Source organism: Vitis riparia, chromosome 5 (assembly GCF_004353265.1).
Source record: "Vitis riparia cultivar Riparia Gloire de Montpellier isolate 1030 chromosome 5, EGFV_Vit.rip_1.0, whole genome shotgun sequence".
Lineage (NCBI taxonomy): Eukaryota > Viridiplantae > Streptophyta > Magnoliopsida > Vitales > Vitaceae > Vitis > Vitis riparia.
Genome location: NC_048435.1, coordinates 1,968,271 through 1,991,781, shown reverse-complemented (window position 1 = coordinate 1,991,781; position 23,511 = coordinate 1,968,271). Strand labels below are relative to the sequence as shown.

The 23,511-nt window shown below is 36.7% G+C and overlaps 1 protein-coding gene and 1 non-coding gene across 2 annotated transcripts; both read left to right on the top strand.

Annotated features, from left to right (window-relative positions):
- The first annotated feature begins 3,591 nt into the window (after positions 1–3,591).
- TRNAA-UGC lies at positions 3,592–3,664 on the top strand. The gene has a single exon. It is a non-coding gene; the product is annotated as a tRNA-Ala (tRNA).
- Positions 3,665–3,782: 118 nt separating this feature from the next.
- Positions 3,783–21,963, top strand: LOC117914690. Its single transcript, XM_034830134.1, has 21 exons — positions 3,783–4,003; positions 4,771–4,943; positions 5,039–5,209; positions 5,818–5,928; positions 6,033–6,110; positions 7,188–7,384; positions 7,467–7,527; positions 7,842–7,916; positions 8,088–8,165; positions 8,557–8,619; positions 8,699–8,782; positions 8,854–9,029; positions 9,355–9,394; positions 9,482–9,625; positions 9,853–9,972; positions 16,961–17,176; positions 17,840–18,016; positions 18,834–19,518; positions 20,073–20,281; positions 20,551–20,686; positions 21,471–21,963. Exons 1-21 carry the CDS (start codon positions 3,865–3,867, stop codon positions 21,626–21,628), a joined length of 3,291 nt encoding a protein of 1,096 aa, XP_034686025.1. The 5' UTR covers positions 3,783–3,864; the 3' UTR covers positions 21,629–21,963.
- Positions 21,964–23,511: the final 1,548 nt, after the last annotated feature.

Below are 23,511 nucleotides of genomic sequence, written 5' to 3'. Positions count from 1 at the left end.
GGAAAAGTTGGATGATAAGATTGTGGAATTGCCTAAGATTCGATCAGAAGATCAATTGACCGATATCCTTACCAAAGCTGTTTCAAGTCAAGTGTTCTCAAAATTTTTAGACAAGTTGGGCAGGTGTGACATCTATGCACCAACTTGAGGGGGAGTGTTGAGATATTAGGAATGTTTAGATATTAGGAAAGTTGAGATATTATGAATATCGAGATACTAGGAATATTGAGATATTAGGAATATTGAGATATTAGGAAAGTTGAGATATTATGATATTAGTTGTTATTTCCTTATATCATTCTTTCCTTGTATCATTCTTTCCTATTCTTAGAATGGTGATTACCCTCTATATATACTCTGTACATGAACGAATGAAAGTATGAATGAAAAAACTATTATTTATCAATTTGAAGAGGATGAAGTGATGAGGGTGCTAGACGCACTGCAGAAGGTGGCCAAGCACAGGATCGCCACTCCCGTCAACTGGAAACCAGGTGAGCTGGTGGTCATTTAGCCAGATGTCTCCAATGACAAAGCCAAACAGTTGTTCCCTCAGGGTTTCAGACTGTTGCTCTTCCATCCAACAAGTCATACCTTCGCTTCACCCAACTCTGATCATCCCACAACTTCTACTCACCGTTAGATGAAGTTGTAGCAGCAATAACGGATTTTATAAGACTGCAAAAATCTAGTGCAAATAAAATTCACTGAGTTTTAAATTATGAAAATAATATTATGAAGTAATGTGGAGATGAAAGAAAAAATAATAATAAATTAAATTTTAAAATTAAAATATTTATTATTTATAGTAGACAAGATAAAATTATATTTGTATAATAATTAATTAAATTAATTGAAAGATAAGATTCGAAGAAAGGCCAAAATATTTTTTTAATCAATATGACATGATAAACATAGTTTATACTTCTATAAATATTATATAGATAATAATAAACATAAAATCAATTAATTTTACAATTGATATATTTATAATAATTTATTATTAAAATATATTATTAGATAAAATATTATTAAAAAATGGAAACATGAAAACAAAAAGATATTCAACTCAAAACAAAATGATAAGTAATAATAAACAATATAATAGTTAAGTAAAAGATATGGAGAAAAAATGTGTACACTTTTTTTATAATGGTTCAACAATCCTCCTACATTTATTAATATTCTAAAGCTTTTTATCGAGTGAAGGTTTCACCATCAAAACTTTCAATAGAAGCCTTTAAACTTTATAATTAGATTCACTAGTTCTAATGGACACTTACAATTCTTTAAAGCACTCCACTTACTTGAAGTTTCTTCACTCAAAATGAATAATATGAAAGATTTTAAATATGTTTCCAATCTTAGATACAAATTTGGCTCACAATACAAGAGAAAGTTGGGATGGAGTTTGAAGTGCATTAAAGAATATGCAAGTGTGAAATTAATGTGTTTTAAAAAAGAACTTTGAATGTGAGGAAAAAAAGGGTTTTTCAATTGAATGTTTGTTGTTCTCATGTCAATAAATGTTGTAGAACTCATCAATTTATAAAAAATAAGCTTAGGTACCTAAAAGCTCGCAAAACACCCTTGATCAATTTCGGTTCAATAGATTGACTAACAATTGGGCATTAAATGCTTCGTGGGTTGCCATTAGGGTTTTTGAGCTCAATTGAACGTGCGATGAAACCTTGATTAGTTAAGTCAAAACTTCAACCAGCTACATACCAACCACTAGAATATAAAAAAATCTTTTGGAATCTCAACCAATCCTCAATCAATGAAACCCAACTTGTTGAGTCGTATTCCTAACTTGTTCGATTTCATGTAAAAGTGCTCAAAGACATCTAGTTTGAGGTATGGACTTCCAACAAATTATCTAGCCTTTTTAAAACCTTTTTAAGTTAGTTTGAAAATAATTTAGTTTAAGATTTTAAAACAAAGATTCATCCATGTTCATCATTAAAACAATGTTTTTTTTTTTCTAAGTTTAAGTGAGGATGATAGTTAGCTTTGAAGTTCATTAAAAAGGTTTTAGATCTAAGTGCACCAATAAATATCATCTTAGAGATTTTCCTATAACACTTTAAGTCTTCATGGTTTAAACTTTCTTCCATGGTTGCTTGGACTTTCTTTAGTTTTTTTTTTTCATTTAAATTTAAAAAATTCACTTGATTTAAAATTATAAGTTAACTTAAACTTGTTTTGTAATTTTCAAAATTTGATTAAGAGAACCCTTAGGTTAACAAATATTATTGGATATGCTAAATTTTTCTATGGATAGGTTAACAAATATGTGAGTAATTGGGGAGAGAAATATCATTATTTGAATATGCCTCCTTATTAAAAAATATGTCATGAAATATACTAGAGAGGGCTTAGGTTCTGTTAGAATGGGGGGACTTCAATGGAGGAAGATTTACACTTCTCTTTGGTTGGAATGAGGTATTTATAGAGTTTTTATTCACGAGTTTCTTGCGAAATCTCTTACATTTACAAGTCTTTTTATAGTTTATAGAGTTGACAACTTTATATGCTTTGGAACTATAATTTTTTTGCCATTCTTATACTTGCAACAACCTTTTTATGATTTGTGCAAACCTTTTCAAGTTTGAGGTTTTCCTCAACTACTTAATATTATGTTTGGTTTTCGGAAAATTTGATGGAAAATGTAAAGGAAACAAAATAGAGAGGAAAAGTATAATAAAATAAAAAGTGAAGGAAAATAAAAAATAAAATTAAAGCCGATAAATTATTTTTATTTGCTAACTTCAAATTCATTTTATTTATTTTAATTCATCAATATAAAAATTAAATAATTTAAAATTGCATAAATTTATAACTATTTTTAATTATATTTATTTTTATTTGAAAGTTTTTATAGGACAACCAAATATGAGAAAATAATTTTTCTTAACATTTTTATTTTATTTTCTTCGTACTTTATGGGAATGGGAGCCAAACATAACCTAAAGGTTGTTCAATTTGGAGGTACTTAATTTTTTGCCAAGGTGAATTAAAGCATTCAAAGAATGATCCTTTTGCTTATTTTGCTCACATTCTATTCTCTAAATAGCTGAGAAAAAGGATTTACCATATTCAATTATGCTTTAAATAAAATGCATCTAAATATAAGTTCAATTATTAATAAAGCTTTGCAATGAAATTTGACTAATGAAGTACTAAAAAAAAGTTGTTAGGAAGGAAAATGAAAAATATATGATCATGGAATAGGATAAAAGAGAAACATATGACAATTTTTTTATTTTTATCATAAAACATGATGAAAGAAGTACAATGAAAATATATGTTATGGAATATGGTGAAAACTTAATACTTTTAGAGAAAAAACAAAATATCTGTAATTTTGGAGATAATAATAATTTGCTATGTAAGAAAAAAAGAAAATAATAAAGACTTCAAACGAAATTGAATAAATTCTAAAAATATTGCTAAATAAATACATAATATTTTATTTTAATTTTCCAAAATATTAAACCTTTTAATCTCTTTAATAATAAATATTGTTTTTTCAAGAAATTTACTTTGTAGGATTAGTATAATATTTTACTTAATAGAAGGTAAAACCAAGGGGATGTAGCTCACATGGTAGAGCGCTCGCTTTGCATGCGAGAGGTACGGGGTTCGATACCCCGCATCTCCAAGCTTGTTTAATACGCGTGGATTTCATTTTGATTTAATTTTTATGCCACGTGGATTGACAGCTAAGCATACACATGCGGACACGACATGATGAAAGCGATTTTCTTTCCCGCCTGAGCAATTTTCCCTCTTTTTTTCCCATTTCCTCCTTCCTCTCCATCGTTCACATTTGGCTGAAACTAGGGTTTCAGTGTCAAGCCCATGGAGCTCCCTCAAATCCCCCAGTTGCTCAACGAAACTCTCAGCCCCGATGGAAGCGTTGTCCGTGCAGCCACGGAGTCTCTCGATCGTCTCTCTCTTCATCCAGATTTCCCTTTCTGTCTACTCTCTATCACCACTGGTAGACAACTCATCTCTTCTCATTTGTCTGGGGTTTTATTGTTTTCTGCTCTTGATTTCGTAATTCCCAATCTGCTTATTGGGTAAAGGAAGGAAGAACGGGGAAATTGAGTAAATGAATGGAGATGAAAGAACGGAGAAGAAAATAAAACGAAATTGAGTTGTTTGATGGATTTCATTTAGTATCTCATGTGTGAGAAAGTGCATTTGATTGGGTCACGTTATGCCTGGGACTTGTTAACGAATTATTATGATTCTTCAAACATTTATATTGATGTGATCCCTGAAGAAATTGGAGCCTGCCCTTTTTACAAGGTTCTACTGAATGGTTTGTTTTTATCAGGATTAAACTTATACTAGTCCAGGATTTCGGAAGATCGTTAGTTTGTTTGTTTTTGTTTTTGTTTTTTTATTTATTTATAAATCTCTAGTTAAAACATTTTTTTTGTCATTCTAAGTAGTCAGACAGAGTTGTTGTTTCAGTTGAATTGTTGTTTTCACCGCATTATTTATTGTTTGGTTGCAATCAGATTCTTGGTGGTAAACTTTGATAACATTTTTAGGGCCTGAGAAGTCCAATGCCAAGAATTAATTAAATGGGGCAAAAATTTTAAGGGCAAAGATCTTCAATTTGATTGGCGGCATTATTCGTATCTTTGTTTGATCATATTTTATGTAATGTCAAATGGAAGCTTACCTCATTTATATGGCTCAAAAATCAAGGCTGAAAAATTTTATTGATCATAATTAGATTAACCCCACTTGTAGGAGGACAAAACCCTGGTCAAAGAGTGGCTGCTGCCACATATCTCAAGAACTTCACTAGGCGAAATGTGGATGGGAGCAGTCCATTTTCAAAAATTAGTAAGGAATTCAAGAACCAGCTCATGCGTGCCTTGCTTCAAGTGGAACCAGCAGTCCTAAAAATTTTAGTTGAAGCGGTAAAACTATGCTATTTATTTTCCTGAACTCTTTCTGTACAAGTGTAAACTTCCACTGTCTTTGTTCACAGATTAGCCTTTTGATTTGTTGGCAGTTCCGGGTCATTGTTGCTTCTGTGTTTGTTAAGGAGAATTCATGGCCTGAACTCGTGCCTGAACTGGCTTCTGTCATTCAAAATAGTAGTCTTATTAGTGGTGCTGCAAATTGTGAATGGAACACAATCAATGCTCTGACAGTTCTTCATTCACTTATTAGACCCTTTCAGGTACTTCTTATATACAAATGCATTATTCAACATGCTAATTGGTTAAGGACATTGGCCTTAATTATTAGAAAACTTCTATTTGAGTTTAGAAGATGGTGATTGTGTTTTTGGAAACTTATTTCTGACTAAGGGTAAAAGTTGGGATTTGACATTTGAACTTTCAGTAAACATCTTGAACAATCAAAATGCTCATGGTATCATATATTGGTAAAAAATCACTTCCCCATTGGTTCTTGCTTTCTCTTGGATCTGGGAATCATGCTAGCTTGAGATTCCCATGTTGAGACAAAATTTTAGAATGCCCTTCTTGTGTCAGTTTTTCTTATTGTTTCTCATATTGCTTCCCCATTTGGTAATTATGTATAATTTCCTTTTTTGCCTTTCTTTTTCTCTATGTGTCATTGCATAACTTAATCCTAAATTACCTGTCAAGACTCCTGAGGACAATGCCATCTTGGACTTGGAAAAGAGTAAAGCTATAGTATTTTCTGAAGTTGTATGATTAAAAGTCTTTGGACTTGGTGGTTCTGATTAATATTCTGGAATTGTAAGATTCATCAGTCTCTCCATTGGTGGTTCTAAATTATTATTATTGTTAATTTTTGCAGTATTTCTTAAATCCAAAAGTTCCAAAGGAGCCTGTTCCACCACAACTAGAGCTAATCACAAAAGAAATTCTTGTGCCTTTACTGGCTGTATTTCATCATTTTGTTGAAAAGGTTGTTTCTTCTTTCTACATTCTTTCGCTACCACTTTCCCAACTCTTATTTGAACTGGATCTGAAGGGCCTCCATGGCACTGTATTTCATGGTCTATGAAATAGGCTTTAACTGTCCATGGGAGAACAGAAGCAGAAACTGAGAGGACCCTTCTCATTGTATGCAAGTGTACATATTTGGCTGTAAGTAATACTTCTGTATCCAATTCTCATGATGAATGGGTTTTAAAATTCATTCATAATTATTGTTTGACCAGATGCTTGATTATATAACCACTAGGAATTTGGTATATCACATATAAGAAAGGGCAAGCGATTTTGTTCTAGACTGAACATGGCTTTGAGATTGTAAACTTATGTTATGATCCTTGCATTAAATATTGTAATGACAAGTATTGACCATTGGGCTATTTTATCTTGATTTTTTTTAATGTTTATTAAAATGGTGAAATAAATAACGTGTGATCTGGGACAATATTCTTAAGAAAGAATGGGCCTAATGGGAAAAAGGGAGGAGAATGCAGAGAATAGAGCAAGGTAACAGAGAGAAGTATGGTAAAATAATTGAAAAAATGTAACTGCTGATACAAACAAAAATAACCGAAGAATGGTTATTGCTGTAGCCATAGACACAATTGGCTTGATGTAATTTGTTTAGATGGAGTTGTTTTTTGATTTCTAGAATGATAAAAAGTGGTGGTTTATGGAACACTTGGTAATTGGGAATACTTACTGCGACTTATTTTCCTTGGAAGAGAAATAAAATGTACAAGCAATTGTCAATTTTATAGCAGTTCTGATTAGGATGTTGAGTCTTCCATAAACCAATGAGAAACATTTAAAAATATAATTTCAAGTGTCCATGCTGTTTCTTTGCTTTATCTAAATTTTACTTGAAGAGTGGTTCATGTACTTGCAGGCCCAGTTTCACAACTTTTAATCTTTTCCAGAAATTAGACCGACAATTGCATACAAGGGAAAAGTACTGAACACTTTTTATTACCTTGTTTGTTACAAATGCTTCTCCTTACAGTAGAGATGGCATTCTTTCCGTGTAGACAGTTCTAATGACTTAGGTAACAGGGACCATTATGTATAACAATCCAAAAACAGTAGTTTGATGTATCCAGGATGCATTATAGATATTGAGAATTGGTAGCTGGTAGATGTCCCAAATCTCTCTTGCACATTCATGTCTTGTTTCCTATGCTTTTGGTGTTGCTTTTCAGTACTCACAACATTAAGTTTTATGTTTTATAGGTGAGGTCTCATATGCCATCTGCTTTGGCTCCTCTTTTGCCTTCTTTCTGTTGCGATCTATTCAGGATTCTGGGTTCTTTGAGTTTTGATCATATGGACCCGCTGGGAGAAGGGTACTTGCTGAGGCTGAAGACTGGGAAGAGGAGTTTGCTCATTTTTTGTGCTCTGGTCACTCGGCATCGGAAGTTTTCGGATAAGTACTACTCTGAAATTTATAGCTAAGTTTGATTTATTTGCATGTTCAGTACCTTTCATGTTGTCTACCCCTTGCTTCTTCAGGTTGATGCCGGACATCATAAATTGTGTTTTAAAGATTGCTGCACATAGCATAAAAATCAGTGTAAGTTTCATAAAATATCTGCATCACTTTGGGTAGAGGAAGACACCATATATCCCAATAATGTTCTTAATTTCAGAACCTTTGTCATGTTACAGTTGGCCTGCACAGAGGTCAGGCTATGATGCATAATGTTGATGTTTGTATACCTTTTAGACCACATATAGGTGCTGCACTCTTTTCTGTTCAGGAGCCTGCTGATATATTCTTTGTTTCCATTTCCCCTTGCTTGAAGTTTAGTCATCCCTGTAATTTTTTCATTCTTCTGCCTCTTGGTTACATCATAATTTATACTGTATTTCTTTTTTCTCATGCAGAAGCTTGATTTCCTATCAGAGAGGGTTGTTTCATTAGCTTTTAATGTCATTTCACATGTTCTGGAGACCGGCCCAGTAAATCATCTAACCTTATTGGTTTACAATTCATTTTTTCTTTTCTAGTGATTTTAATTTCTCATTTTACCGACTTTTTTCAAATTATTCTCCTAGTAATTCAAAATTTTACTGATCCTAGTCTTTGACTTTCTGGTTAGGATATTGACCATCATTTTCATTTGGAAGCAGGGATGGAGGCTAGTTTCCCCCAATTTTTCCTCGTTGTTGGAGTCTGCAATTTTTCCGGCATTAGTGATGAATGAAAAGGTGAGGTTTCTCATATCAATTGGTGTTACTTGGAAACTATTTGGCCTGATATTTTTCATTACCCAAATGGGGTCCAAGTATAAGTTCAACAAGATTTCATTTGATCAATGCTCAGATGTTTATGTCTCAATTAACACTATGGTGTCTATAGCTGTGTGATTTACATTCTTTCTTAACACCTTTGGCTGGTCTCAAGTCACTATTGTATGCTTAAGAACCATTCTCTGTTCTTATTTTACAAGATATAAGATCCATCAATTGATAGCCATCCCATGCATGTAAAGTTGTTTTTAGATTGAGGTTGAAGGTAGTATGCCTTGATTCCCATGTGAACTGTTTGCTATTGAGTTAACGAATTCCTAATTGGATTTTTGTGAATATTTGCAAGTAGGATATTTCAGAGTGGGAAGAAGACAAAGACGAGTACATACAGAAGAATCTTCCATCTGATCTTGTATGAAGATAAATTATTATATTTTTAAGTTGCTTCATTAGAAGCTCTTTTGGATTTTATTGTACCAATTTCAATGCAGGAAGAGATTTCTGGGTGGAGAGAGGACTTGTTCACAGCCAGAAAGAGTGCAATAAATTTACTTGGTGTTATTTCAATGTCAAAGGTCAGTTTTCCGAACTTCTGTCTGCAGCCATATTTTATTTTCTAAATGTAGGTTGCTTTTAATGCTTGCAGGGACCTCCGGTGGCGGCAAGTAACTGTTCTTCAGCTTTATCTAAGCGTAAAAAAGGTGAAAAGAACAGGGGAAAAGATCAACGCTGCTTTATGGGGGAGTTGCTTGTGATTCCATTTCTGTCAAAGTTTCCCATTCCCTCAGAGGCTAATGTATCTGAAACAAAGATTATAAATGAGTGAGTTCACAAAAGCAATTTCTCAGAGAGATGAATTTTCTAGCTTGGATAGTGTATATCATGTAAAATGAAAGTTTTTTCTTTTCGGTTTTTTTTTTCCTTTTTTATGTTGGTGAACTTTCTTTTTATTTCTTTTTAAAGATAATTCTTTTTAATCTACAATATACATGTTACAACTATAAGGTGTACCTTTTCTTTTTCAAAAAAAATTAACTAGGTCAAATGTGGCAGTTATCATTCATTTTGGATCTATAATATGTGTTGTGATTACATGCTGCAAACCTTCCTTTTTAAAACGATAAACTTACAATCTCAACTGTGGCAGTTATTATGGTGTTTTAATGGCATATGGAGGTCTTCAAGATGTAAGGAGATTTCACCTCATTAATAGTGTGAATGTGATTTATCCATAACTTTGAACTGAGGTTATGATTCCTCTATTGCATATGCAGTTTCTAAGGGAGCAGAAACCTGGATATATCTCAACTCTAATTTGTAATCGGGTGCTACCACTGTATAGAGTATCAGTTTCCCTACCTTACTTGGTTGCCACTGCAAATTGGGTTCTTGGAGAGCTTGCATCTTGTCTCCCTGAAGTGAGATTGTTTCTTTCCATGGAATCTCTTTTATAATGCATCTTTTATTTACAGAATATAGTCCTTTTAGCATGTTGTGTGACTAAGTTTACTTTTTAAATTTTCTTTTGATATTTACCTATATTAGCCTTTAAATTTTCTTGTGATATTCCACTATATATCCTTAGTGCTGGAGTATTTAACTTGAAAGATGCTTGCAATTACAAGGTCTAATTTTCTTTTTCCAGGAGATGAGTGCAGATGTATATTCTTCGCTTCTGAAGGCATTGGCCATGCCAGATGTGGGGGACGTTTCTTGTTATCCTGTGCGAGTTTCTGCTGCTGGTGCAATTGCTGGACTACTTGAGGTATGGCCTCAATTAACATTTTGATTTACATAATTGTGGCATTTACAATATAACATTAGTTTATCATTTGGTTTTATGGTCATTTGATACCAATTGGTTTCATTGATTGGTTAGGCTCTCGTTGAGGGTGGGGAAGTGATGTAGAACAACCCTAGGATGGTTGCCTACACTCAAAGGTAGGTGTGTCAGGGTTTTTATTTTTCGGGCGTAAGGAGTGGAACAAGGAATAAAATTTATGGTAGAGAAAAATAAAATAAAAAATAGAGAGAAAAGAAATGATGAAGAAAATATGGAAACTTTAGAGTCTCACTAAGGCCCTCTAGGAGTCTCACCTAGAAGAAAATCAATGGAGTCTCACCATTGAATATTGCAATACTTGCAATGAAAAAAAAATAATATTATTAATATCAATCAATTTATTTCTTTGATTTACATCGATTAGCCTTATTTATAGGCTTCTATAAGAAATCCAAAGTTTACTAGATTTTTTTTTTTTTGATGGATAAACACAGTAGAGAGTATATTAATTAGAAAAAGGAAGTTCGGAAAACAACCCAAGGCATACAAGAAGTATACAATAGGTGCCAAGAGGCAAAAAAGAGCAAAATAGGAGGAAACATCTATATACAACCTTGTCCAAGACCATAAACTACACACAAAAGAATACTTCAATCTATGTACTGAAAACTCTTCATTATCAAACACTATCCTATTTCTTTCTTTCCACATTGCCCAAAAAAGACATAAAGAAGCTAGCTTTCAAGCTTTTTTTGTCCTTTTTGCCCACCAAACCAACCAAGGAGAGTCTCCCTTACCGAACAAGGGAGAACCTAAGTCACCCCAAAGAGAGCGAATAATAACTCCCACAAAACTCTAGTCTTCGTGCAATGAATTAAGATTGTGATTAGTAGACTCTTCTTCGGCTAGACAAAAGAAACAACTATTGGCAAGGGACCAACCCCTTCTTTTGAGTTGATTCAAAGTTAAAACTTTCCCCCATGAGGCTTCCCAAGCAAAAAAACCCACTCTTGGAGGAACATAAGGGCTCTAAATTAATTTTCTTGGAAATCGGACTGTATTTCCCGACTCCTCAGTACTATAAAGAGACTTAATTGTGAAAAACCCACTTTTAATCTTTCTAAATCACCCTATCCTCCATTTCCGTACTAACTCTAATTCCTTGAATTGTCAAGAGCAACCGTTCCACCAAGACTACCTCCTAATCATTGAAAGCGCTAAAAAACCGAGGACTCTAACTTCCCCCCTTAATTGAAGAGTCCCACACTTCTGACACCCGTTCCTCTTTAAAAACCGCCAAAGTAAACAAAGAGGGGAAAGAGTTGCACAAAGCCTCACCACCATACCAAGAATCCAACCAAAATCTGGTTCTTCTTCTATTACCCACGAAAAACCCTATGTAGTTGTTCAACTGAGAACCTTCCTTTCTAATCTCTTTCCACAATCCCACACCAAAACCCTTTCTACCTTCCCAGGTATACCACCCCCTTTCTTCTACCCCATACTTCCTACTAATAACTCGATACCAAAGAACCTCATTTTCTACCATAAAGCGCCAACTCCATTTACCCAAAAGAGCTCTATTAAAAGTAGAGACACTTTTTACCCCCAAACCCCTTTTACTTTTATCCGAGCAAACAACCGGCCATTTAACAAGATGAATCTTCCTCTCCAAAGCTCTCTCATCCCAAAGGAAATCCCTTTGGATTTGCTCAAGTCTCAATCTAATTGATATAGGCATACACAAAATTGACATATAATAAATAGACATGTTAGACAAAGCGCTTCGAATGAGAGTGAGTCTCCCTCCTTTAGATATATATTGCCTCTTCCAAAATGCTAATCTCCTACGTAACCTCTCCTCCACTCCATCCCATACCGCTACTGATTTATGAGGTGCACCCAAAGGTAGCCCTAAATATATAGGTGGGAGCTTCCCCACCTTACACTCAAGCTCAAGTGCCAGCACCTTCAAATTCTCCACCTTCCCCATTGGAATGATCTCACTTTTATCCAGATTAATTCTTAAATGAGAAATGACTTTAAACCGCATTAACACGCAGCTTAGGTGAGCCAATTGGTCCTTGGAAGCATCATAGAAAATCAGCGTGTCATCAATGTACATCATATGGGTGAGTTGAACTCCCTCACCACCCCTCCCTGTAACCCTATAGCTTGTCAAAAAGCCCCCACTAACTGCTCTCTTGATCAAACAGCTCAAGGCCTCCATACCTAATACAAAAAGATAAGGTGAAAGGGGGTCCCCTTGTCTCAAACCCTTGGAACTGTTAAAGAAGCCTGCCGGTGTGCCATTCACCAACACTGAGAAAGAAGTTGTAGAGATACACCACTTAGCCCATCCTACCCATTTTGCACAAAACCCTATTTTTCTCAACACCTAGAGCAAGAAATCCCATTTTAAATGATCATAAGCCTTCTCTATATCAAGTTTACACATCACCCCACATTCATTACTTTTCAATAGAGAATCTACAACCTCGTTAGCTATTAACACTGCATCCAAAATCTGCCTTCCCTCAACAAAAGCATTTTGAGACGAGGATACCACTTTGCCCACCACTTGCTTTAACCTATTGGATAACACCTTTGCTAACAGTTTGTACAACCTTCCCACCAAATTGATAGGTTTGTAATCTCTTAGGTCCTCAACATCTCCTTTTTTTGGGACCAACACCAAAAAGGTAGAGTTCAGGCTTCTTACAAACCTCTCATGCTTGTGAAAATCTCGAAAAAAACCCATCACCTCCTCCTTCACCAAATCCCAACTGGACCGCCAAAAAGCTAAGGAGTAACCATCTAGCCTCGGAGCTTTGTCCCCACTTAGGTAAAAAAGAGTTGATACAACCTCTTTAACAGAGAAAGGCTCCTCCAGCTTAGCTGCTTCTTTCCCTTCTAATCTGTTAAAGACTAGCCCATCCAAACTTGGACTCCAACCATCAGGGTTCGACAACAGGTGTTGAAAAGTGCTAACCACAGCTTCCTGGATCTCCCTCTCCTCAGCTATCCAAGAACCATTAATTTTAAACTTGGTCAGATTACTCATTCTCTGACTATTCGCCATCCTGTGGAAAAACCTGTATTTCTGTTACTTTCTTTCGGTCACACTTCTCTAAATTTTTGCTTCCAGGAGATTTCCTCCAAGAGAACCCATTTCTTATATTCATCCTTGGCCTCCTTTTTTGCCTCCCTCTTCTCCATCGATAAGGCTCTAGACCTCTCCTGAGTATCCCATAAATTGATCTGTTGTAAAGCCAATCTCTTATTCACCTCCACCTTCCTAAACACTTCCTTGTTCCAAGTTTTCAAAATACCCTTAAGAGCCTTCAACTTTGTTGCCAAAATGCAACTGCTAGAACCCCTAAAATTGAGCCCTTGCCACCAATCTTTTAAAAGGTCCTTAAACCCCTCCTTCTTCAACCACATATTCTCAAAGCAAAAAGGCACAAGACCTCTCCTCACCCCTCTCCCGTCTAACAGAATAGGATAGTGATCACACTGGTTTGGGGAGAGTGCTTTGCACCACCCCATTGAACCGACTTTCCCAATCCTCAGACACCAAGAAACGATCCAATCTTGACATAGTTTGCCTATTAAGACCACCATTCCAAGTAAACGGACCCTCTTGCAATGGAAGGTCCCTCAGTGCCAAATCATTATCACCTCTAAAAATCTTCTTATTGCAGCCGCCAACCTCCCTCATTTGCTGCGCTCGCTAGGAACCTTGACACATTAAAATCCCTTCCAATACACCAGGGGTCATCCCACAGTCCACGGATAGCCCTAGCTCCTCCCAAAAAGATTCTCTATATTTCTTCGAAATGGGACCATAAACCCCCATAGATTCCCACACAAAACCATTCTTACAATTTCTAAAACGACAAGAGATCGAAAACTATCCCACCTCCATGTCAATCAACTCTAACACTATGTTATCCTAAAAAACCACCACCCCTACGACTGTCCCCCTCGCATTTATTACACCCCACTCCAGAAACCTCCCCACTCCAAGACTACTCCCCACTCCAATGGATATTTCCTGAATCTTAGTCTCCTGGAGACAAACCAGGTCTACCTTCTGATCCCTTATTAAAGCTTTAATAACCTTCATCTTATTGCTGTCATTCGCCCTTCTGACATTCCAGGACAACAACTTTAACTTCATTTACAACCCAACACTCTACCCCCTCGTTCTTTGACCACCCCCTTCTCTCTGTCCCCTCCTTTATAATTGACCGACCATTCTAGCTTCTTCAGTTCTTGGTCGAATCGACACCCTTCTTCTTAGCCCGTTCCCTTATTTTTTTTTATCATCTGAAGCAAACTTAAAAATTCTCCTTCAAATTCTTCTAAGGAGAAGCCCAAAAAATTGCCAAACTTAACCAAGCTGCTCTCATTCCATTGATCTCCAAAATCCCCTGCTTCTTGAGTCAGTCCTGCATCCAACGTTGTAACTGCAACATCCCTCCCTCTTCCTTCTTCCAAAACATTTTCCCTTTCCTCTACCTACTCCCACTCACTTCCGTTTGCCAGGACTATGGACAAAGGGTCCAGGGAGCTCTCATCTTCTACCGCCACCAGCCCACCCTGGCCAAAGGACCCCCTCACCACCAAGGCCCGACCAAAAATAAAAGGAGTATAAGAGAGAAATGGGGTCTCCGCCCTACCGCGAGAAAGAGTGTCGTACCTGGAGGCTTCTTCCATCAATGCCTCATTTATAAACTCTGCCCTAGCAACCTCCGAAGGAGACAAAGGAGCCACCGCGAGCAACGGGTCCCCCTCAAAGATGCTAGAGGTTGACCTTCTACCACCATCGGCTTCTATTTGGGACTCATCTTGAGCCTTAGCTTTGAAGTCAACAACGGGAAGAGCTGAGGCTTTAACAGGTCCATCGAACCCCAATCCACCTTTACTGGGCCTAGCCCTCATCTCCCAATCCTCTTCATGGCCCACTCAAGAGCTTTTTAAAGAAGTGGGCCTTAAACCCATTGCCTTTACACCCTCCTTCTGCCAAAGCTAAGGCCCAAAAATAGATTGGGCCTCCATTAAGCCCAATCTCGCTTTCCCTTTTCTTCCTCTCTCCAACCCACCATTGCACCCACCCAGCGACTTCAAAAAAATGTCGTCCTCCCTTACTCTTCCACCCTTACACTTAGGTATCAAATCAGAATCCCACTTTTCAGTCTTGCCTATAGACCCCAATGCAGAGAAAGCAACAATAGTAGGATTAGCACCAACTCCTTATTGCCTTATCTCCTACAACGACATGTTTTGTACTCCCCTTTGAATCTCAGTCAACACTACCCTTTCTCTAACAACACCATAGAAGTTAGTGTGTGACCTCACCTCACATGCTTCCTTAGAGCTTCCAGCCAAACAGATCGTACTCGCCAACACCACCTAGACAAAACTGGGATGGGTTTCCCACCATAACTAAACAGAAAAACAACCTGATCCTACCACTATCTCCAACGAACTGGGAAGCTCCTTGCCTTCCAACTTCACTAAAATCCTCGCCCATTGTAACTTCGTGAAGAAAGCTATATCCTCATCCACTACAATAAAACCTCCACAACCATCACCAATCTTTTTGAACACCTCTCTACTCCACATGTGAAGAGGAAGACCCACCACCCTCACCTAAGCCTCCTTAAAGCCAGCCCCTTGTCGGAAACACCCCATCTCCGGATTCCATCTTGTAAGATGCAAAACATTCTCCTTGAGTCTTCTTTTCCCTCTAGCCAAAACCCTTTCAGCTTCACTCAAAGACTCAAACTCAAACAGCAAAAGCCTTCTACCTAAATAAGCCACTCTCAATCTTCCCTTTAACAACTAGAGGTGGCTCGCCCAACTCCTCACTAAATTCAAATCAGGGACATGGACAGAATCCGCTCCCCACCAGCCCACTGAACACCGGTCCAACTGATCCTTCCTACCTAGCAACTCTCTTTCTTCCAACTCCAACCACACTGAATCACCTATCCTCTCTGGTCTCGGTTTTGCCATTTTCGCATGTCTTTGACAACAAACCTTTCTCCCCAAGAGGAGCCGTTGAACCTCTTGAGTCCAGAAACCTAACCAGAGAAACAACTCCAAGATCACGCAACTTCTTTGCCATAGTGTTTCAGCCTCCTAACAAACCCCTTCCTTCTGGGAAGATCACACAGTACCCCTTGGACTCAATATCGCGAACTAAACAGTGAAGAAACCTTCCCGCCTCGTTCGAACAACACTCCAACCTATATTTCCTCCCCCTTTCTCCCAATCAAGAACCCACCGTCTATTTCCATCATCCCTACAGCAAGCTTCAACACTATCTAGCAAACGACTTAAACTAACTTCCCCAAACCTAATCCAAGAAGTGGTTCCTCTACATCTCTCCCATATACACTCCTTCAACTTTCCACCTATCACCTCAACCTGCAGCTCAAAAGACTTGAACTCCATAGCAAACCAACTCTTTCCACCCCTCGAATCTTCACTCATCTCTCTTCATTGTCTGAGCATACTTCCCTATTAGCCTCAATAATCCTAACCTTAACATGATCAAAGTTTACTAGGATTCTAATAACCTATTATGACTCTAATTCTAATTATCGTGTAACCTAATTAGCTAATCCTAATTTAACTCTAACAAATACTAATCCTACTTTAATTTTGACTAATATTAATTCTAATTTAATTCTAATTTATATTAATTTTAATTTAATTCCAATTAATACTAATCTGACTCTAATTGCAGCTAATATAAATTCTCTTTCTTGATGTATATTTTAGAGATTCATCCTTTGTCAGAATGTTTTTTGTACCTCCATTTTGACAGCTATTTTTTGTTTGAGCTGTGTGGGGGTGGGTGTATTTATCTTGTATATCATGGGTCACTATTTTGGTGCCTCTTTATATATATATACTCTTTGCTTATCAAAAAAAATTATCCGGTTTTATGGTGCAGAATGACTACCTTCCACCTGAGTGGTTACCCCTTCTTCAAGTTGTAGTTGGTGGGATAGGTGATGAAGATGAAGAGAACTCTGTTTTATTTCAGCTTCTCAGCACTGTGGTGGAGGCTGGAAATGAGAATGTTGCAGTTCATTTACCACATATTATATCATTATTGGTTGGTCAGATCTCAAAATTCATACCTCCTAACCCAGAGCCATGGCCTCAGGTATGTGTGGACCTCGTCATATAGCTGTATGGTTGTTTGCTTTATTTGTTATATAAATTTTATTAGTTTTTTTTATTGTACTTACCACTTAAAAGGGAATATTAGCAACAGATCATAGAACATAGTTTTCTGAGCTTACCATTTCATTTGATTTGTTTCTAATATTATGAAAGAAAAGTTAAACCTGAGAAATATCTTCAGAATCTCTTACTTCTTTCAAATTATAATGACGACTGCAGTACATTTCAAACCTTCCCATGGCTTGAAGGTTTATTATTGAAGTGGTTGAATTTTCTATTCATCCTTTTTGTTGAGCTATCACATGGTAATTTGCTGCCAGCAATATGGTTCATTTGCTGCTTTGATTATGTAATACTAGCAGTGCGCATATGTCTGCCATATAAGTGGGTATAGTTTTATCCCCACTATTTTGGGTTGTGACACTTGGGGACTTTGGAACACTTCAGTACATGGGTCCCTGAATCTGTGTTGGAAAAGGGTGTTTAAGAATGCCATAAAATTGTGCCCGTTTCTGGATTATGTGTCAATGATTAATCTAGTTCTTTTCCTTTTCCCTTTTCTTACATAGGTTGGACATTTGGATTTTTTAACTCTGGATTTTCCATAAATGAGATCTTAACCATGAGATTGCATTCACTATAGATGGTTGAACGGGGGTTTGCAGCATTAGCAGTGATGGGTCAATCTTGGGGAGAATCTATGCCTGAAGAAGTTGAACTGAGTGAATCACGTGAAACATGGCTATCTGGTCAGGCTACTCTTGCTAAAGCTTTCTCATCTCTCTTGCAGCAGGCTTGGATTACAGCTGTTCAGCCAATGGTTAGTGTCAAATTTTGTATGCTTGAGTTCTTTGTTTTCACTTTGATTTTACTACTAGATCATGCTTCATTAAATATCAATTAGATTAGATCTTTTACCTATCTTTACCCCATGCCAATCATTGAGTCAGATAGTTCTCTCTTTCTTTTTGCTGTTGAAGTCATATCTGTGACCCGCAGTTTGGATCTTTTAGATTTCTACTATCTTGAAAGTTAGTTTGACCTTTTATATCCTCCAATGCTTCAGAAAACTATAATTTTCCAAAAATTTGCTACCATTTGGTTTTGATCTAACATTCTCAGTTTACACTGCAACCTTAATGTTTTGAAACATCAACAATGCAATGCTGTTTAATTGGAGTAGTTAGACTTGGTCTTGTGAGGTGGTATTTCAAGTTTGTAAGTGGACTACTAGGAAATGTCAAGTAAATGGTGTCTGGAACAGGGTTATCCAATCCTAGTTGGAGTGCATTTCAGTATGCTTTTTTTTTTCCTTCCTTTTTAAATTTTAAAAATGCCCTGATGTTCTCAATGTTGTATACTCAATCCTTTGTGGAAGTGCCATTGAGGCTTGATTAATATAGAACCTCATCTACTAACATTTTCTTTTGGCCCTTTTTCATTTTCAGTGTGTGTTATCAAATGTTCATCCTTGGAGAAAATGCCATGTAGACTTCATTATTATGAAAACTCAAAACTGCTGACCATGCTCCTCTGGCCTTCCTCCAGTTCTACGTATTTTGTGGCAGTAATTTGATGTGTAATTGGTTTTTATATTTATTGCATTTTACCTTTTTCCTATTTGTGAAAATTGTCAGGAAGGGGGTATTTCAGATTTAGAGGCCTCTCCATCATGCATTGATGATTCATCAGCATTGCTCCGGTCCATCATGCGATCTGTTACTACATACAATGAACTTCTAGAGCTAAAAGTAGCAGAGTTATTAGTAGCTTGGGCTGACTCGATTGCCAACTGGCATGCTTGGGAGGAAATGGAGGATTTATCAATTTTTGAATGCATTAAGGAAGTTGTTAATCTGCATGGAAAATTTGGGCTGAAGGACTTCATTGTGAGAGGGTTACCATCCCCTCCAGTGCCACCTGTGCCACAACGCTCCATCATCGAAGGAATTGGTGCCTTTGTGAGCACAGCCATCGCAGAATATCCATCTGCAACATGGAGGGCTTCCTCATGTGTCCATGTTCTACTTCATGTTCCCAGTTACTCATCTGAAGTAGAGAGTGTCAAGCAGTCACTTGTGATTGCTTTCAGTGAGGCAGCATCTTCACGTTTCAAGGCCATTTGTAGTAAGCCTTGTTCAATGTGGAAACCTTTATTGCTAACTATATCATCATGCTACTTGTGTTATCCTGATATTGTGGAGAGGGTTTTGGAGAAGAAAGAACATACAGGCTTTACCATTTGGGCATCTGCACTGGGTTTCATTGCCACCAGCACTTTTGAACATGGCCCATCAGCAGAATCTGAGATTAAGTTGACTGGTCAGTACCTTACTTTCCAAGTCTCATAAAACTTGGAGAAATACCTTAGTCTCTTCCCTTACCCATAATATTTGTTGGTACTAGCTGTTTGTTGTGTTGCCAACTTACCCTGCTGAGATTTGGACTCATTGAATTCCTTCTCATGAATAGCTTATGAGCCATAAATTTTGTGCTTCCAATGGGGTTTATCCATCTGATCCTCAAATTTGGTTGCTGGTATATCATTTGGGAACCGGGTTTCTTTGTGTAAAATTATATTCAGGACACCCAACTTATTGAATTCAGGCCGTTGGTTTGAAATTCCAAGGCATGGGCATTTTACCCATATGATTGATGGTATTAGCTAATGGCCTTGGATTCTAACCTATTTTTCTGCAAATTTGATTTTGAATGGAATCAAGGGTTTTTAATCATTCAACATGCATCAATTTCTGGTGTCAAAGCTGAACATGTGGTTTTCTGTTGGCACTTTCCAGTGTTTTGTTTTTTTAGGAAATTCTTTGTCCTCTGTAATTAGCTTAGGGCATCACTTACGGTTGTATAATGATTTTCAGTAATGGCATTGGCCAAGGTGATTGAGCGGCTTCTTGGACAAGGAAATCAAGATAGTGATTTGTTACGGGACTGCTTTACATCACTAATGGAGGCATCAATGCAACTGAAAGAACTGCAGGAAGAAGATGACAATGAAGAGGCTGAAGATGATGAGGATGCTGGTGATGATGACACAGATGATGATGATGACGATAACGATGATGATGAGGTTTGACCACCAATATTTCTTATTTAGGTCTAGTTTTTTTCTTGACCTGAACAGCCTGCCAGTGGCATAATGGCACATTTCCATTCTGACCCCCCTCCTTTAATAGGTCCAGCTTTATGATCAGAAATAAAATGGCAAACATGGCTTGCCATTTGAATATTTGGTGGTTATGCATTCTTTGACTAAATGTTGTCTTATTCTTGAATCATGCATCATTCATTAAGTGAACAATCACAACTTTCTTTTTCTATTTCTTGCTTTGAATTTAGGATTCTGAGGATGGTGAATATGAAGAGACTGAAGAACAATTTCTGGATAGGTATGCCAAAGCAGCTGTTGCTTTGGAGAATGGGACTCTAGTTGAAGAAGGGGATGAGGAAGACCTGGACCAGGAGGTTGATTTGGGTAAGTTAGTTGATACTTCACCTACTTGAAATCTATTGAATTCATTAATGTAAAATTCAATTTCTTTTGACTAGAAATTGGGAATGCTTAACAGATCATTCAAAATGGAAGAAGTGCTATTCATTTTGAAGTCCTTTAAATTTGTTCAATTATCGGGTGCCATTGCTGGAGATAGTATACATGCATGTACACCATCTTAAGCTAGTAGGAGGATAATTGATAAGGTCACAGCTCAATGGGGGCAATTTATTTGTTCAGGATTTTCCAGTAAATGTTGTATTTAGATTTGTGCTAGGCTGTAAAACCATCTCTGAACCTAGCTTAGCACAATATCAAATTTTGATCATAGTTCTACAAGCTCACGTCAGTCAATTATATCCTGTGATATTTCATACCATTTTCACCCTAATTTATTTCTTGTCTACAGTTTTCCTGATTTTTACATTTAACCGATCCAACAATATGATTGGAAACTTTTGCCTTTGCTTGGTTTCTTTACAAGGGTGATTTGCCATATATTGTATTATATCCTAGTGGACATTATAGGATGCATTTGATGCAAGGGAATAGGGATGGAAATAGACATGTGTAAGAGTAGAATAACAATTGTTGCAAGTGTGGGTTTCAGTTTCCATGAGAATGAATTTTTATTTTTATTCTTATTTCTATCATAATCCAAATACAGTAATAATGGAAAATGAAATGGTTTAATGTTCCAAATGTGCCCCAAAGACAATCATTTACCAACTCATATTCTTCTACTATTGCCATGGTGGGTTTACAGGTGGCTTAGAAGAGATTGATCAGAAAAGCATTGTGCTATCACTAATTCAGAGATACCACCAGGTTCTAATACGAGGGCAGTCATTGCCGCCGCCAATTGTTTCAACTTTCCTCAACTCCTTCCCAGAATATAGTTCCTTCTTCCAGCAACATGGGTGAGGATTCTCAGTCTGGAGTCTCTCTAGACCTGTGAATATAGATTGTTGTAAACTTGTAGGTTAATTGTTTCTTAATTTTATTGGTTGGGTATATTCTTGGTTTCAATTGTTTTTGTTAATTAAAACCTTGTTGGGAGAGGTTTTTGTTTTTCAACTACATTCTTGATTTATGAGTGAGCAAGTGCCTGTGCTGAATGTGATTTTCGGCTTATTTATTTTCCCAATCTCCAGAGTACTTCATATTTTGGAATGCAAAGGGGCCAAAACAATGTATTGTAATTGAATAGAAGCTATGTTTAGGGATGGTTGAAAAGGCAGCTGCATTTTGACTTGTAATTCTTGTGCCTGTTGGTGGTTCTTTTTTGTGTTATGATTTGTTTTTCTACGAATTGGAAGTGGGATCTCACTTTTTTGGAATTATTATGTATAAAAAATGTCTGATTAGGCTCAATGATCAAGCTTGAACTTGTTAGTATAAATTCAACAGAAACTAATCTGAAGTTGACTAGGGCAATATGTAGTGAATCTTGTAATTTTTGGATTTGTGGGAATTTATAATGAACATTGGTAAAGGTGAAACTGGGATCATCCCATGTATGTGCATGATCGAATGTGAACAAATTAAGGATTATGAACTTGGCTGAGCACAAGCAAACTAACCTTGTGGTAGAATAAGTGAACTTGGCCAAGCTTGTGATTCATTCGGGCTGATCTGATTTCAACCAGACAGCTTCTAGATTTGTGTTTGGGCTGGCTTTTTTTGCACCCTTGTTGGACTCAATGGACAACTAAACTAGCTTAACCTGAGTGCCTGACATGATGCCTCAGTGGAATGGGGTACAACATTGCTTCGCAATGTTGATATTGTGAGTTATTCTCTGCAAAGTGTTGTTTTTCTTTTCTTAGATATAAAAATTTGTCTAATGAGGTTTTAGGTATGCAAATAAGCTTGTTGCATTAGAGTTTACTATGAAGTCTGTATGTGCTCATTTATTTATATTTCTATCTTAAATCTTCTTATGAAATGTATATATTGGTTGCTTATACCAAAATTTTATAGTGGTGGCTAAGGATGAAGTTTTGTTTTGGGTATGTTTTTTTCAAATTTATCCCACATTCTTTATGTTTTTTTTTTGTTTTTACTACTGGGTTGTTGGTCTGGGCAGCTAGGAAGATATTATGCTCTTCATGGTGTTCAATCAGGCTATTTTTTTCTGCTTTTTTCCTCTTCAATGTGAGTATATCATTGATTTAAAAAATTCACAGAACTTGCCCTCATGCTCCTCAGTGTACCTTTCTGCTCCTGGCTAAAATCTTCTAGTGACAGTCTTCTTACCAAAGGAAATTAGTGTCTTTATGCAAAGTTCGATTCGTTTCAACCTTTGATGGTTTTTCATCTTCATGTTTGTGCGTCCATGAACATTTCTTTACCTTGTTTGGACAGCCAAACTTATCCCACATATGTATTGCCATCTAGCATTTGCTTCTAAGGAAATATTCAGTAATAAATAAATGTGTCTGCTTATGAATATTAAACCAAGATACAGACCAAAGCAATCACGGGCGCAAGCCGTGGAACAAGTTTGCTCATCCCTATGCCTGTCTGATGGAACAAGTTTGCTCTGGACATTCTCTTTTTAAGGCAAAATAGATTTGCTAGTTGCCATGTATTTACTGAAATTGCTTCAATATTGGTTCTCTTGCAATTGACTTCATCTTCAGCTCTTATCGGGAGGTATAGCCCAATGATGAGGCCATATTTGCCTCCCATGGTGTTAATACTTCAAAACACTGGCCATAGCCATAGGAGTTTATTTGTGATTATTTTGAGGCATTTGACAGTCTTATGAATCAGGGTGAACTATAGATGGAGATGATAATAAT